General features: G+C 34.5%; 1 protein-coding gene across 6 annotated transcripts in view; it reads right to left on the bottom strand.

Moving 5' to 3' along the window:
* Nucleotides 1-2,699: 2,699 nt before the first annotated feature.
* The window catches only part of LOC129943158 (Kv channel-interacting protein 1-like), a 141,303-nt gene continuing 126,878 nt past the window's right edge, over nucleotides 2,700-17,124 (bottom strand). For 3 of the 6 annotated variants that reach the window (XR_008781237.1, XR_008781226.1, XM_056052456.1), the window contains one exon: nucleotides 2,831-2,964. Coding sequence is in view for 3 of the 6 variants with exons in the window: in XM_056052456.1 (XP_055908431.1) it covers nucleotides 2,875-2,964 (90 nt within the window). In the remaining 3 variants the exon portion in view is untranslated. Of the gene's footprint in view, nucleotides 2,965-5,573; nucleotides 5,913-17,124 lie in introns of those variants that run through there. The other 3 variants (XR_008781228.1, XM_056052662.1, XM_056052523.1) reach the window with 3 other exon arrangements.

Genomic DNA, 17,124 nt, shown 5'->3' with positions numbered 1-17,124 from the left:
AATTTACAAAAAATTAATGAATTAACTTTTCACAGAACTATAAGTCAAATCAGTAATATAACAATGTTTTTAATAATTATAATTATTCTTATTGTATTATTTTTCATAAACAAGACAAATCGTAAATTAAAAATTGAAATAAATAATGTTACAAAGCTCCAACCAAATGTTAAAATTATAGAAACTCTGACGATTCAGGAGAATCTTAAAATTAAGGGGGGAGAAGTTATATATTTGTATGGTGACCTTCGTCACCATTGTAGTCCAAAAACCCCAAACGGATATGCAATGAGCTCCATATGAAATGTAATACGAGTAAATTAAAATGTCAAATTGACAATTAATGAAATATCAAATTGTAAAATAATATATTAAGTAAATTGTTCGATCAGCATATTAAAAATAAATGTGAAATATATCTGATCGAACAACCTACAAAATGTAGATATAGAAATTCAGTCGTGAATCTACCACAGCAATAAACAGAACTCATAAACAAAACTAAAACTCTTTTTCTTTAACTCGCGCACCACCGAATGACACTTAAAAACAAAATAGCCGATTAATGGGCGGCGCCTCCATTAGACAAGACTAAGCTTAACCACAAACAATTCCCATAGCCAGGTTCTCCCACACCTACTAGCGTTAATATAGCAGTCTTCTCTTATTTTTGTTAGTCTCGAATTGTCAGGATTCGTAAAACTCTGAAAATAATTTCCACGAAAAATATATAGATGTCGTCATATTCAGCTCCAACGTGAAAAAAGGTGCGACTGTGTAATACTTATTTTATTTATAAATAATGTAAGAATTTGGTGCATGTCATGCAGGTTCATTATGAGCGGTGAAATGACGCAAGTAAGCACTGTGTTAGATTAAAATTTCTATATAAAACACACTTAGTCAAGTGTTGGCCGATTTTTTGTTGTTGTATAATAAGCGCACACTCAAGGGGATATTACTACTCTCAAATCTATACTGATGAGCATTCGTAGATGCGCGAGTGTTGAGAACTGTTTAAGTGGAGGTATGCAGCAGGCTATTTCATAAGAGAATAAACCGTTTAAATAACGGTAAAAGAGGATGAGACAAGAAACTTTGCCACAATGTTCGGGCGACGTAAATGATCCCATGATAGAGTTATCAACAATCAAGCTAAATGCTCTACGTTCAATACAGGCTGAGGCTCAAGTTTCACGAGCACGAGCCCAGATATGTGAGTAATACTCAAGCTTTGGACATATATAAGTTTCGTAGATAATAGCCAGACCAAATGGGGAGAAAAACTTCTTGCACGCCTTAGAAAACCCAAACATTTTGCAGAATTTTTGAGGTTTTCAGTCAGTACCATACATAATTGCAAAGGAGGTATATCGCTTTAACGGCACACATAGCATTGGGTTTTTGAAGCATGAAATTCCACGTGGTTTTTTATTCCCTATTGTACAATGCTGTTTAGGTCAGAATTGATGAGTTTATAATATTTTGTCACTGCAGTTTTACATCCAAAGAAGAGGGATTTGATTCTGAAAACGAATATGAAAAGTTGAGGGTACTATCATCAGCGAAACAACATATTGGATTAGAAGTTACAGAAAGGAGATCATTAATAAAAATAAGAGAGAGTGTTGGAGATAGAACAGAGCGCTGGGGAATACCAGCATTTATTTTGTGGTTTTCAGACTTGAATCTATCCAATACAATTTGTATTGAGCGATTTGAAAGATAATTACTAATCCAATGAACCAGGAATATATGAAAACCGAAAACACGCATTTTCGATAAGAGAGCTTGATGCCAGACCCTATAAAATGCTTAGAAATATGAAGTGCAATAATCTTACTTTCTCTAAAACGATGTAAAAATTTACTTCACTGTTCGTTGAGATGAACCATGAGATCCCCAGTGGACCTTAAGAACCTTTCGATCTTCGAGATATTTTTTGAGCTGATTTTAATCAGTGTTTCTATGACCTTGGCTGGACAAATGCTATTTTCCATCCACTTGGAACGAGACCTGAGAAGTAGGACAGATGAAAAAGCTTACGCATTGGTTTAGCCAGCTTTGAAGAACACCTGTTCACAAATGACAAAACAATTGTACTGCCTTTGGAAAATTGCAGCATTTTTTTCCGTAATTGTTGGTCATGTACAAATTTGGTCCGTCGAATATGAGCCTTGAAGTCCTTCCTTGGTGCTTGAACTTATTCCGGTTTGCCTCCTTTGAATTGACTTTAAAACTACGGAAACTTACATTTTTGACCCAAATAACCTCCTTACAGCTCCCATCGAACCATGCGTTTTCCGTAGGTCAGATGCTTTTATCCATATTCGGGATAAAAATTCTCATTCCCAGGAGAATCAAACTTGTGATCATATCAGCGCTGGCGTCAACGTCACTATTCAAGAAGCATAATGACCAGTTAAGGATCCTAGTATAATTATATTGAGACCGTCCCAGTTGGCTTTCTCGTATTGCAAACGGTTCTCTTAATAACACTTTGGATCTTCGATATAAAAATTTAGCAGAAAAACTTTCTTTCCAGCACTTTATATTCCCGAAGACGGTTGGGAATTTTGAAAAAATTGTTCTTACTTAAATCTTGTTTAGAAATTTCATGTTTCAAAAATTATTTTTTTGAAAATATTCACTCTTTATTTAAAAGTTTTTGTTAAACATGGATTTCTGGCTTTTTCAAATGCATGACTCTGTGTGTGTTGCTGTTATTTTTTGTCTGTTTTAGAATTCTTTTTTAATATTAGTATCTTTCTGTTGAAAGTAATTTTTAAGTAAATTGCCCTTCCCCTCTAATGGAGGAGAAATAGATACAATGTTTGTTTCCTTAATTTAAGATTGAAATAGAATCAAAACAATTTAAAATTTATAAAACTTACTGCCATGGGGAAAAAATTTTGCATAAATATCTTTAAAACATTCCTCATGTACAACACCTTCAGGGCATTCCTGAAATAAATAGGAAGAATATATTTTATTAAAGAAAATATAGATAGTAATATATAACACTATTGAGGTAGGGAAAACATTTAAACATATTGGGTATTGATTTATTAAATATGGAAAAGTAAAAAGTTCTTATGTTTTTAAGTGATAATGCCATTACATTTTAATACAAAACATGCATACGTCACATAAATAATAACAAATAGTCCGGTTCAGAAAGAATTTAAACTTTTCAAAACATTGAAACAGTTTTCAAAGGCGTTTTTATTTGTATTTCTTAGCATGGTTGGGCATGTCGAAATCTCTCCTATATTTGATAAAGGCACTTTGATCTATAAATAAAAAAGTTATAATATCTGTAGTACCATGGCATGATGGTTAGTGCGTTGGACTGTTTAAAAAGGCATGACGACATATTATAATGTACGAAGTGCCAGAGGTTTGGCCATGCCATGAACTGCAATATGCATTTGAGATGCGTCACAAATTGACTCAAAAAAATTACAATATCGTAAGAAAAGACCCCCCCCTTGAGTGGAGTCGGGACGCTCTCTTTATACGAAAAGGCAATAATTATAAAGTCATACCAGGGCCAGAGGAGCCTTCGCTTAGACAAAACAGCTATCTTACAACAGTCAGCCTGACCCTAGAGTGAAGGTAATTTTCTACATGGCCCTCATACGGCTGATAATCGTTTATGGTTGTAATGTGTGGTTCAACGTTGCAACGTTGTTCCCATATGGAGAAGTTTCGGGTGTTCCAGCGGCAGTGTTTACGACGCTGTACCGGCTTATATCGAACAGCATTACTATTCCAACGAGGTCGTTTTCAACATTGCTCGAATCAACAGAATTGACAATGTCATGATAAAACTCGTTCGAGGTCACTTTGTAGCTCATTTTTGGACTGTATTTAATATTTCTTATAGGTTTTTTTCGTTCAAATGTTGAACTGTCCTCTCTCCGTAAATTCGGTTCTATTTGTGCTTGTACTTTCGTACAACAGAACTGAGACGTACTCAGGACAGAGCAAATATATCCAGAAGATGTAATCTTTGACGATGAATTTTTTTATAATTGAAGATCCGAAGGTAAAAGTGGAAGCGGTGGGTGCTGCTTTCCAGCAAGTGTACAAGGTGAATGTTAGCATTCGCCTAAACCACGACCTGGAAAACACAGCCCTACACAATCACTTTTACCTTTGAAATAATATAGCACAATGGCGATCTGAGAACCACCGTTTCAGGTGCTTCCAATACGATTCCTTGGAAAATGCCATAATTGCCAAGCAAACGGGACCAAGTCCCTTGTTAGTGACGGAGGTTGAGCTTCGGCTCATTTTCAATTCAATAAAAAACAAAAAGTCAGCAGGTGTTGATGGTATATGGAACGTTGTACGAATACATTTACCGATGAAGTCGATTGATATTTATACCACTCTCTTAAATAATGTACTGAATTGTGCATATTATCCAGTGCATTGGAAGACCGCTGTGGTTCATCCTCTCCCAAAAAAGGGAAAGGACAACTCCAATCCGTCAAATCTTCGGTTGATAAGTCTTCTTCCGAGAATCAGCAAAGTTTTCGAGAAGATCATTAATAGGGCTCGAACTAAGTGGGCTGTGGCCAACAAAATAATTCCTCATAAACAGTTCGGGCTCAAGGCGGGTCATAAAATAATTCATGCTGCGTCTTAACTCGTTTCTGATATCCAATGGAATAAATCAAAACAACAATGCACAGGTGCTATTCTGGTTGATTTGGCAAAAGCCTTTGACAAGAATGGTTAGAGGGTCCTTACCTTAAACTGAGCAGGCTTGACATAAGCAAACCATTGTTGTATATACTTTATAATATGCTTAAAGGTAATAAGGTTGCTGTCAAAAAAGGCAATGTAAATTCTAATGCAACATTCTTAATTAAATACGGCCTTCAACAGGGAGCGTTGAATTCGCCGATTCTCTTCAGCATTTACACCAGCGATCTGAAAGGTAAACAAAGGCAATTGTGAACGCCGATTATTTAATGGCGTACAGAACGATCCGAAAGGTTTAGGTTATTAGAATTCTCTTGCAGCGTGATTTCGACAAGATTCAGCGATATTGCGACTACTGGCAACTGAAAATAAATGTCCGGGCGTCGGAGACAATTCTGTTCCAGACTCCGTTGGCTAGGGCTACGAGGGATACGTTCAAGAATTGGCGCAAGATGGTTATCGTTGATCGTCACGGGCAGCGATTAGCTAGGAGAAGTATAGTGAAGTACCTCGGTATCTGGTTACATCAGTATTTATATTTCGAAGGACATATAAATGCTGCTCTGACCAGGGAAGAGGTATGTATGTCTTCCATTAATAATTCAATTTTCGGGGCGTTCTATCCGAACGACGAGTTCTTTGAGAGTGCACGCTTGAGCGGCCTCATTCCACCATAGGCATTCCTCTTCTTAGACAGAAGCGGTCTGATACAAGATAGATCGGCAGTTCTAATCTACAATGTCCGTCGACAAACCGTGAAAGTTTTTTACTATAAAAAAATAGACAAAGAAATAAAAACGCAAACCATATTGTAAGAAATCTTTTTGAATTGTATTTTTAATTATTTGACATGAAGATTTTGTAGCTCAATTGTGGACTGTATTTGATATTTGTAATAGGTTTGTTTCGTTCAAGTGTTGAATTGTACTCTCTCCGTTAATTCGATTCTATTTGAACTTGTACTTTCGTACATTCTCACGCCTAGCAACAATAAAATGCTACTTTCATCCTTAAAGTTTAGCTTTGTAAACTTACGCACGACTATATGAAAAATACAGCTTGGCATCACTGTTTTAGTTTAAATTTTGTGGCACTGCAATACCGGCATGATCGGCTATTGGCTCGAATCTGTTTATGTCGTCATCTTTGGTCAGCTTCTACTTATCTTATTCACAATGTACATGAAAAGAGACAAACTATTAATAAATGTTATTTTACATATAAGGCAAACGCAACAGACAAGGTCAACAATAAATTGTAAGAGAAACATGATTTGGTGGTTGGATTTCATAACTTTGTTTTATGTATATCTTGTTCCAGCTAAATATATTGTATCAATAAACAGATGATAGTAAAACAATAGTAAGATTATAAGTACAGTCTATAGCTATACATATGTAGTTATTGCTGTGTGTTTGTTGCTAGTTTTGTTGTCGTAGGTTCGTGTTCAGTGCGTGGTAGTTTGCATTCGTTTCGGTGGTGCGGTTTATTTTTTTATTAATATTAAATAAGTAAATTCGGTGAATTAAATCATTTGAGTTATTTTATTCATGTTGAATGATTGATACAAAACATGTGTATATTTGTATTTACGGAGTGAGTGCGCGCGCAATCGGTTTTGGTATTAATTTTACGCGATCGCGTGATGTGCATGAGTTGTGCAAGTGCATTTTTTTTGTTTGATTTATTAAAGTATATTTTCATTAATATTTGGCTGTCGATGCCGTTTTTATTAATATAGAATTAAATTAATTTTTCTTGTTATATATAGGAAGTTTATGGCGTGATTTTTATTCCCTCGCATCTATATACAAGTTATGTATTAATATGCATTTTTATTGGTAAATTTATGAGCAGCACAGCAAAATCTTACACACTAAACAACAACAAAGAAATAGTGCTAATAAATAAAGCAGTAACAATAGTGTATATAAAAAGTTTAGATAAAGTTTTGGAATGCTTGGAATAGAATGACACTTCATCCAGTTCCAGAAATATTTTTACTTAAAGTTTGGCAGGATTTTATTATTTGAGGATGCTTTAGGTGTTTTTTCTTTTGCTCTGTTTTCATTAGAATAAAAATAAATTGGATTGAATTATTATAATCTATGATTATTGTTTATTGTTTATTCATTCATTATTCTCTTTTACATAATAAACTAACGTATATACATAGTTACAAAATCTTACTTTTTACTATTTTGCTATAAAAAGTGTTAGATGTCACTTTAAAAAAGACAAAATTAATCAAAGTGGGGTGAAAATGATTACTGTTTTTTTTTTCTATATTTTTTTCTTTTTTTCAAAATTAACAATAAAATTTACAAATATAATTAAAATTTTAAAGATTTTAAACTAATATTTATGCAACATAGGAGAGCAAAACTTCTATCTCATCGTGATCAAAATCAAGAAGCCATGATTTAAAATAAAAATAAAGTTCCTGACCACTTCAATTTGAAAACAGTTCGAACTGCAGGCCTCATTTTCATTAAAGGTTGCTTCAGACACAGATGTACAAACACAACCATTTAAGCTGAAACGCTGACAGTCAAACGAGTGGAACTTGACATCGACATATGGTGGCTCAAGTGAACCTAATCTGAAAAACATCAATTTGGTTTTTCCACTTACAATTAACTTATGTGAAGCAAACAATAATCTCAATAAGTGAATATCGTGGTTTAGTTCAGCTGTCAGATTCAGTGGGCTCGTTGAGCCATATGCGATTCCAAGATCATCTGCAAAAGCCGTAACTCTACCTGCAAACGGTAGGGAAAACAGAGAGTTAATGAAAATCAAAAACAGAACCGGTCCTAAGACTGACCCTTGGGGGACACCTAAGCTTAGCACCTGGGGGCTACTTAAGAAATCTCCGATTTTTGCTCTATTTTAACGGTTCTTTAAGTAAGAAGCGAACCAGTTGTATATAAAGCCACGAAAACCGAAATTATATAGTTTATCCAAAAGAATATCATGAACAACAATGTCAAATGATTTGTTAATATTCACAAAGAGACCAGCGCAAAACTTCCTTTCATCCAAGGCTTTGTTAATAAAAGAGCAAAGACATAAAAGAGCATCCTCAGTGGAACATCCTTCCCTAAACCCAAACTGAACTGGACTAGAAAAGTTAATTTTTGCTAGATGCGCACACATTCGTCTTTTTATCATTTTTTCAAAAACCTTAGAGATTGAAGATAGCAAAGAAATGGGCCTATAGTTGTTTTTCTCTTTACGATTACCCTTTTTAAACAGTGGTAATACATCTGCACATTTCAGTTGATCAGGAAAAGTTCCACTAAGAATACTTAAATTGAATAAATGTGCAAGGATTTCAACGAAATTTGCCGCAATTTTCTTAAGTAGTACATTAGAAATGCCATCATTAGCACAAGAATTCAAGTTCTTCAGATCGTACTTAAGACTTCTAACCCAGTTATTTCTTCAAAAAAGAAGCTATTTGCAGTCGTCGTATTAACATGCACTTGGGGACTTACACATCTGTTGCAAAGCGACCTACAGTTTGATTGGAAAGACATATCTCCTACTGAAACAAAGAATTCATTAAATGTATTAGCTACAACTACAGGCTCAAAAATGTCAACTCCTGCTTCTTTCAGCACAATGGGGTTAAATTGATAAGGCGTGATTCTATTTTCTAAACTATTGATTATACTCCATTCCTTTTTTGGGTTTCCTTGAGCGTTTTGAAATTTTGAACAGTAGTAGTTGTCGCGTAAGGTCGAAATTTCCTTATTAGTTTTCTTACTCAATTTCTTAAACCGTTTTTTTAAGTTTGAGTTAAGTGGATGCTTAAAACATAATTTGCGCATTTTATTTTTCACTTTAATTTTTTTCAAAATAGAATTGCTTATCCATGGTTTTAATCTTGCCTGGGATTTCTTTTTTGTGACTGTGAAACTAGAGCTTTTTATATGATCTTTTAAAATATTTAGAAACGAGTCATACGCTTAAGAAGCATTTTCTTCAGCATATACTTCCTCCCAAAATTCAAAACGCAGATGATTATTAAGTAAGGGATATCTTATATTAGTCACAAAGTTGATACCAAAACAATTTCCCAAAGAGAATTTCATAAAACGACCAAAAACATGATCAATGCACTTGCCTGATATCAGCCTTGTTACTTCATTTATAATAGATGTAAGACCATGTTCAGCTGTTAGAGCAAAGTAATAATCAGATACAGCGCTCAAAGTTAAGATGTCAATGTCGAAATCACCCAATACAACGAGATTACACCCATTTTCACCACGTAGGAAATTTGAAAAATCCTCGAGAAAGGATTGAGAAGATATAGATTGTAATCTATAAACACAAACAAAATCAAAAAGAACTTTGGGAACATTAATGGTAATTTTTATCAAATCTGCGCTAGCCATGTTGTATCGCCTCACCTTCAAGCAATCACCTGAGTATACATATCGAATAAAAACTATTACGCCACCTGCTGGATATAATTCATTAGTGTTTGCATAAAATGTATAACCGGGAATGATAAAATCATCCGTTTCACAAGAAAAAATCCAAATTTCAGATATAAATATCAAATCAGGCAAATATTCAAAAGCTTCAAGATTACAAACCAGTAAGTCGAAGTTTTGTCTCACACTACGTATATTTTGATGTACAACATAAAAAGGTTTACTTTCATTAAAGTTTAGACGAAAAATTTTATCACAACTACTTTTAATGGTCATAGTGGTTGAGTTGTTGCTATCTAGATCGAAATTATTATTCATGCTAAACATTGTACAAAAATAAAATTGAACTAAAAAATTAGTCTTGTAATTTACCTAAATCTTCGAACGAACTTATAGCAACAACTCTACCCTTATCAACCTTACGCAATAAGATTTGAGAACTTTGAAACCATAGATATTTAAAGTTTTTAGTTTTTTTTTTTTAACTTTTTTCGCTTCCATAAATAATGCACGATTAAAATTGGTTAAAGAATCATTTACATAAATATTACTCTGCTTCCCCTCTACAAATAATGCAGCATTCAGCTTCTTCGTTGCGGACCTTTTCTGCTTCATAATTTTTTGTTTGACTATGCTGGTGATGAAAAATGCACACATAAAATGTCGTCATAAACATTTGTGCTGGATCCCACGTTGCTAGAGTAATCTTTGTTGTTTTTATTCTTCCGCAATTGTTTTACAAAGCATTTAACTATTTCTCTGGGCTCAACTGAGGTATCCAACGCATTGGATAAAAGCTTCTCCAAACATTCGATGGCATTATTGTTGTTTACACCTGGTATGCCAACTATCTCAACAGAAGTCTCCAACAGTTTTTGATCTCTCCAGTTGAGTTTACTTTCAAGTGACGATATTTTAGATTTCAAGTAATCATTTTCATCTCTGAGCTCCTGCACTATACCGAGAAATTCTGTGTTGACTTTTTTCAGATTAATAATCTCTTCGTAAAGAAGCTCCAAGGTTATTGCGCTTTGATGACGTTCTGCACAAAGGCCTACTGTCTCTGCCGCGGCACCTCCCTGTTGATCATCAGATTCGCTGGTGACTCACGCGGATTGATGAGAGCATAAAAATTTGCGCTTTGTTGACGTTGTGCACAAAAATCTTCTGTCTCTGCCCCGGAACCTCCTTGTTGTTCATCGTTCTCGCTAGCTGGCTCACGTAGAATGAAACGAGCATTAGAATTCGATTGCGTTAAACCTGGGTTTGGTGATTTTATGTTTGCTCCTACTCCTCTCTTCTTTTTTGGTAACGTTTTACGATGCCTAGATGACGATGCACTTACATAAGGTGCTGCTGTATATTGTTGTTGCAGAGATGCGTTTCTTGTTGGTTGCTGACGTATACGCTTAGATGACAATGCATATTCGGATGGTGATTCTGCTTGTTGTTGTTTAACAGAGTCAATTGCAGCTGGTATTACTGCATGTTGTTGTTGCAATGATTTCCGACGAAGCGAGGTACATCTATCACAACGATATTTTATATTGTTTGCTCTCATGTATTCTAAGTCAACTGAATTAATGTTAGACTGTCAACGTAAATATTCAATGCGTTGACTACTTATCGCAGTGTAGGTTTATTTTGAGAAGAGAAAGTTGAATTGTGGCGCTGAATGTTTCACATTGATTTGTCCCCTTTCACATAGGAAAACGGAGTTGCCAGGAACTGGGAGCTTGTATGCAAGAGGGGCTTACGGGAAAGGACAAAATCTCCCCTCACACCCTTCTTTTTGCTTTTTGTGCCTATCTACATTGGATTTTTAATGCTAGGCTTTAATATGTTAGTTGTGTTCATGCGATGAAGAGAAAGTCAATCTGCACATCCCTGTCTCACACCCTTGAAATCTATCTATCTTTCACTCATACAATACAAAATCTTTTAAGTTGAATTCAAGAATATTGTTTGCATTTGGGCTGTAATCTGCCCATCTCTCTCTTTTTCACTCACATGTAATCTACCTGTCTTACTGCTTGCATCTAACATTACAAATTTAATGTGGACAGGCACTCTTATGTTATTTCAATTTTTCAATTCATGCTCAACTCTATTCTGACTTGAAATGCATGTACACATTAACTTGAACTCTTATTCAACTTTACATAAAAACAACACAGATACCTACTTGGAGATTTAAAATAAGAGTGCCTATAATAGTGAACATATGTTTTATCCACACTTTCCATTACTGCACTTACTTTCCATTACTGCACTAGCTATAATTTACCAATAAAATACGCCTAATATATAAAAGCCGAGAAGTGAAGTTTCCAGTTGGAATGTGTTCGGTTTCCAATTTTAATTTATCAGGAATTTTGTTATCTATTAATTTGAGTGAAAGTGAAAAGGGACAATAATACTCAAAACAAAATAGTTTGAGTATTTTAAATTTGAAATAAATCAAAGCGGATTTGAATGGTTTCGTTGTGTTTTAGTTTGTGATTATTAATTGATGAAATAATTATCAATCAATCGAATCGGCGCGACATAGATTAATATTATTATTTTTTGTTGTGAATTTTGTAATACAAATTATAGTTTCAATTAAACAGGTACGATGTATAAATTTAATATTTTTTTTTGTTAAATACATGAAATGGCTTTGGCGACTTATTTTGATATTCGTTTGTTTGAATTAATTGTGATAAGTGTTTGTTTTGAATTAATTGTGACCTATATTTATTTTGATTAATTTTAAAAATCGTTGATTTGTGTTCATTAATTTGTTTTAAAATTTTCTTCGGAATTTTTACCGACGCGGTTTGACATTTTGGATGTGATTTGTTTTTATTTATTTTGAATTTTATCTCGATAATGTAAATTTTCGAAAATTTTTGCGGATTGTGTTTTTTAGCTCAGCTAGAAGCTGAAGTATTAAATTTGTCAAAATAATTAATAGATTTCAATGATTTTTGTTTTATAAATTGTTTTACAATGCTTTGTCGCGATTTTATTTTACTAAAATTCGAAGTTTTCCTGCATATTATGATGTGGCATTGCAGGTTCTGGATTAACATATTTCGGATTTCTTAACATTTTGTTGAACCTATAGGAAAATTGGTTTTTAATAAATAAATACAATTTTAAATAAATTTGATGCGTTTTATTTATCGTAGGATTATGTGAATCGATACAATTATTTGTTACCTGCAAATTTCTGTGATGATTTTGAAGAATTTTTAAATAAATATGTAATTAAACAAATGATTATAAGTTGTGTTCACCGAGGTTTTGTCTAGGACAGCACAGTTTTGTGAGAAACGTCAGATCAAGTTAGAACAGTCAGTTAAACGTCAGTTGTCAAAAAAAAAAAAACAAATTGCAAATTGTGTGAATTTTTCGTTTCTCGCTTCTTTTTTTTATTGTAAAAAATATTATTTAAAATGATTGATATGGAAAAACAAGTGATTGCTAAGATAATACTAAATGAAAATGTTAGTGATTCAGACATCGATAGTGATATTTCGTCCGATTCCTCTTCAGATGATTGGAATAAAAATGTGACGAATGTTATTACCTTTTCTTTGATGAAATGTAAAAGAAAGAGAAAGAGAGAAAGAGTTCGTCACTCACTTCCAGGTAGGAAGTGAACTTTTCAAATATTGGTCGACAAATTTTCAACTTCTGAAGAGTACCTTATATTGGAACAGTGTTAAACATTTTCGTCAGAAGTACACTTAGCACTAAATCTCATTTCATTAAACCATTCTGTAGGGTATGAGGCTTGCTCATTTCGAGATATTGGGGATAGATTCAATCTTGCCTTGGGGACTGTCTCGACTATCATAAAGAGAGTAATTTACTACCTTAGTAACCTTTGCGAATCATCTATAAAATGACCACACGATGAAAGGAAATCCTTAACTGCTCAGTGAATGCAAAATAAGACACTAATGTATGGAGTTATTGGTATGAAATAAACTTTTTTTACTATTGTATCTACTGTCTAACAGTTTTTTGTATTTTCAGGTGCAATTGATAGTACACGCACTCGAATTGACCCTCCTAAGCATGGGAAAATGATAAAATTGACAGAAAGAACATAACGAGTGTTTGCCTTCAAGCTATATGTGACGAAAGGAAAATGTTCATTGACAGTTTGGTTGGCCATCCAGGTTCCATCGATAACAACAGAGTCTTTAAAAATTCAACCATCTACAATCAGCTACCAAATCGATGTTTAACCTTTTATCTCTTAGGCGACTAGGCGTATGCATGTTCGCAGTACATGATCACACCGTATCGTGACAATGGTCATTTAAGGTCGCGGACAACATTTTTTAATCCAAAGGTTAGCTCTGGCCGAATTGTAATAGAGCATTCTTTCGGCATTTTGAAACAAAGATTTCGGTAGCTCTATTACTGCAAATTAAGCAGAACCTGTAAAAGAAAACCAGCAGGAACACAATGCACATGAGCAGGCGCATTGAGCAACCCGCCGCAATACTTTATGTGACGAACTGTATGTATTCCTATTTTAATCGAGAAATTATTCAAAAAATCAAAGTCTTTATTCCTTCATAAAATCACTTTATTGATTACTTTGTCTATTATATTATTTAATTGACTGTTTACATTTGGTATTTTTTTACAATTATATTTATGAAACGATACATTAATTATTACAAAAACATTTACATTATAAAAAAGATAATAAACATAACACTAATAAATAAGAACAGTCTTTAGTTTTTACTTGATTCGGACAGCTTTTCGAGAAATTTTTCTTTTTGTTCTCGACTTTTTTTTAGTTCCCCTGTTCTTTCTCTATATGCTATTAATTTCTCTCTCCTGTACTTCTTCCTTTGTTTTCTATCCATAAATTGCTGCCTCCACTTTGACAGCTCACCAGCAATTGTTTCCGCCCTTTTAATTTTTTTCGGTGGTGGGCCGTCTTGGGTGTACCCAGTGAAATTTGCTTCTGGTTGGGTTGCATCAAGGTCAGGTACAGTATCATAAATATAAGATATTCTATTTAAAATTTACTTAAGAATACCTGGATTAATTCCTGATTGTTGGAGGATTTCTTTTCTTGAAACCCCACTGTCGATGGTCCTCCCCAACAAATATGCTGGAGCGATCGATGAGCGGTTCAGCAACACATCTGCTAGTTCAAAAAACAAAAACTTTTATTTAATTTACTTACTTTTCATATGGACATGTCGCTCGATCATTCCCAGGTTTTTTGTAGTGTACCACTTTATTTTTAAAGGCTCTCTCCAAAATCTTCCACTTCTCTTTCACTTGCCAAGAGCTGAAGTAAGTTGTTGCTGCTCGTTCATTTTCTCGGCAATTTGTTCCCAAAGTTTCCTTTTTGTTTTTAGCGCAAAATTTTACCAAGTTTAGGGTACAATTCCCTGTGAAGTGAAATAAGGAGCAGACAGTCTCCATCCAGCCAACCACACGGCCTTCTGGCTCTGTCACTCCTCTGAAGCGATGAACAGATGCTGACTGTTATCTAGCATTATTGTCTTGGGGAACGACTGGCGGGATGGACATGAAATCTTGCTCACTTAATAATGAGTTTTGAAACACCTGGCGATGAAAATTTTCATCTATAAATTATAACATTTTATTAATTTTAAAACAACAGAAATATTTTGTTTCATTTTAACCTCTTTCGATATTCAAACGCGTATTTGGTGAACAGTGCACAACCACAGTCTTTACTTCCTCGGATGTCAATTCAATTTGATGAATTTTTTTCAATTTATTTTATAATAATTTAATTAAAAAAATTAAACAAATTGACAAAATAACTTAATTTTAATTTTTTAAACCACGAGAAAAAAACACAAAGCACACGAATCAAAACGTAAACAAAAAAAAATGACAACTTCAATTTTGACATTTCTCACGAGCCTGTTCTAACCTGATCTGACTCAAAAGCAAGAACAGAAAATCCTGTTCTAAACTGTTTTAGGTTTGTAAATGAACAGGAAAGTAGAACAGTTCAGCACAGAAAAAACCTCAATGAACAGCAAAACGCTGTACTTTTCTGTCTAGAACAGCACAGCGTCAGTGAACACAGCTATGAATTTTATTTAATTTGATGTGGTGTTATAAAGGGTGATTTTTTTGAGGTTAGGATTTTCATGCATTAGTATTTGACAGATCACGCGGGATTTCAGACATGGTGTCAAAGAGAAAGATGCTCAGTATGCTTTGACATTTCATCATAAATAGACTTACTAACGAGCAACGCTTGCAAATCATTGAATTTTATTACCAAAATCAGTGTTCGGTTCGAAATGTGTTTCGCGCTTTACGTCCGATTTATGGTCTACATAATCGACTAAGAGAGCAAACAATTAATGCGATTGTGACCAAGTTTCGCACTCAGTTTACTTTATTGGACATTAAACCAACCACACGAATGCGTACAGTGCGTACAGAAGAGAATATTGCGTCTGTTTCTGAGAGTGTTGCTGAAGACCGTGAAATGTCGATTCGTCGCCGTTCGCAGCAATTGGGTTTGTGTTATTCGACCACATGGAAGATTTTACGCAAAGATCTTGGTGTAAAACCGTATAAAATACAGCTCGTGCAAGAACTGAAGCCGAACGATCTGCCACAACGTCGAATTTTCAGTGAATGGGCCCTAGAAAAGTTGGCAGAATATCCGCTTTTTTATCGACAAATTTTGTTCAGCGATGAGGCTCATTTCTGGTTGAATGGCTACGTAAATAAGCAAAATTGCCGCATTTGGAGTGAAGAGCAACCAGAAGCCGTTCAAGAACTGCCCATGCATCCCGAAAAATGCACTGTTTGGTACGGTTTGTACGCTGGTGGAATCATTGGACCGTATTTTTTCAAAGATGCTGTTGAACGCAACGTTACGGTGAATGGCGATCGCTATCGTTCAATGCTAACAAACTTTTTGTTGCCAAAAATGGAAGAACTGAACTTGGTTGACATGTGGTTTCAACAAGATGGCGCTACATGCCACACAGCTCGCGATTCTATGGCCATTTTGAGGGAAAACTTCGGAAAACAATTCATCTCAAGGAATGGACCGGTAAGTTGGCCACCAAGATCATGCGATTTGACGCCTTAAGACTATTTTTTGTGGGGCTACGTCAAGTCTAAAGTCTACACAAATAAGCCAGCAACTATTCCAGCTTTGGAAGATAACATTTCCGAAGAAATTCGGGCTATTCCGGCCGAAATGCTCGAAAAAGTTACCCAAAATTGGACTTTCCGAATGGACCACCTAAGACGCAGCCGCGGCCAACATTTAAATGAAATTATCTTCAAAAAGTAAATGTCATGGACCAATCTAACGTTTTAAATAAAGAATCGATGAGATTTTGCAAACTTTATGCGTTTTTTTTTTTAAAAAGTTCTCAAGCTCTTAAGAAATCACCGTTTATTATAATTTTTCTGAAAGTTTTATTCCTGAAATTTTAAATAAATTGTTGAAAATTTAAATTTTGGGCGTTTTATTTAATCCGAGAATGATCTGCAGTGATTAAGTATGAAATATTTTGTTGAAAATGTTTACGTTTTGTTTTATTTTTGCGATGGGTTACTCATACGTTCTTTCTCTTTTTTTTAAATGTAAACAATGGCTGTTTGTTTTGGAGATTCGTTTGACGGTAGTCCGATCCTGCATGGGAAGTCGTTCGTCTTTTAACAAAACTAAATCTCCGATTTTTGGCATTGTTTGGATTTTCATCCATTTTGTGCGCTGTTGAAGCATTGGTATTCAGAGTTTCATTTTCGCCAAAACCCTTCCGCCAGCGCATGAACACGTTTCGACCGGTCTATGTGTGTTACGTTTTCGTTAGACTTGAGGTACTGCGCATAATTATTCGATGACTAAGAAGACAAGCCTCTATTTGCGATAGAAGCTTCGCGAGCTCCTTAAAAGTTAACCTTTCAGTTCCGACTACTCTTC

Source organism: Eupeodes corollae, chromosome 1, assembly GCF_945859685.1.
Source record: "Eupeodes corollae chromosome 1, idEupCoro1.1, whole genome shotgun sequence".
Classification (NCBI taxonomy): domain Eukaryota; kingdom Metazoa; phylum Arthropoda; class Insecta; order Diptera; family Syrphidae; genus Eupeodes; species Eupeodes corollae.
The sequence above is the reverse complement of the archived record's forward strand: the minus strand, read 5'-3'. Positions and strand labels throughout refer to the sequence as shown.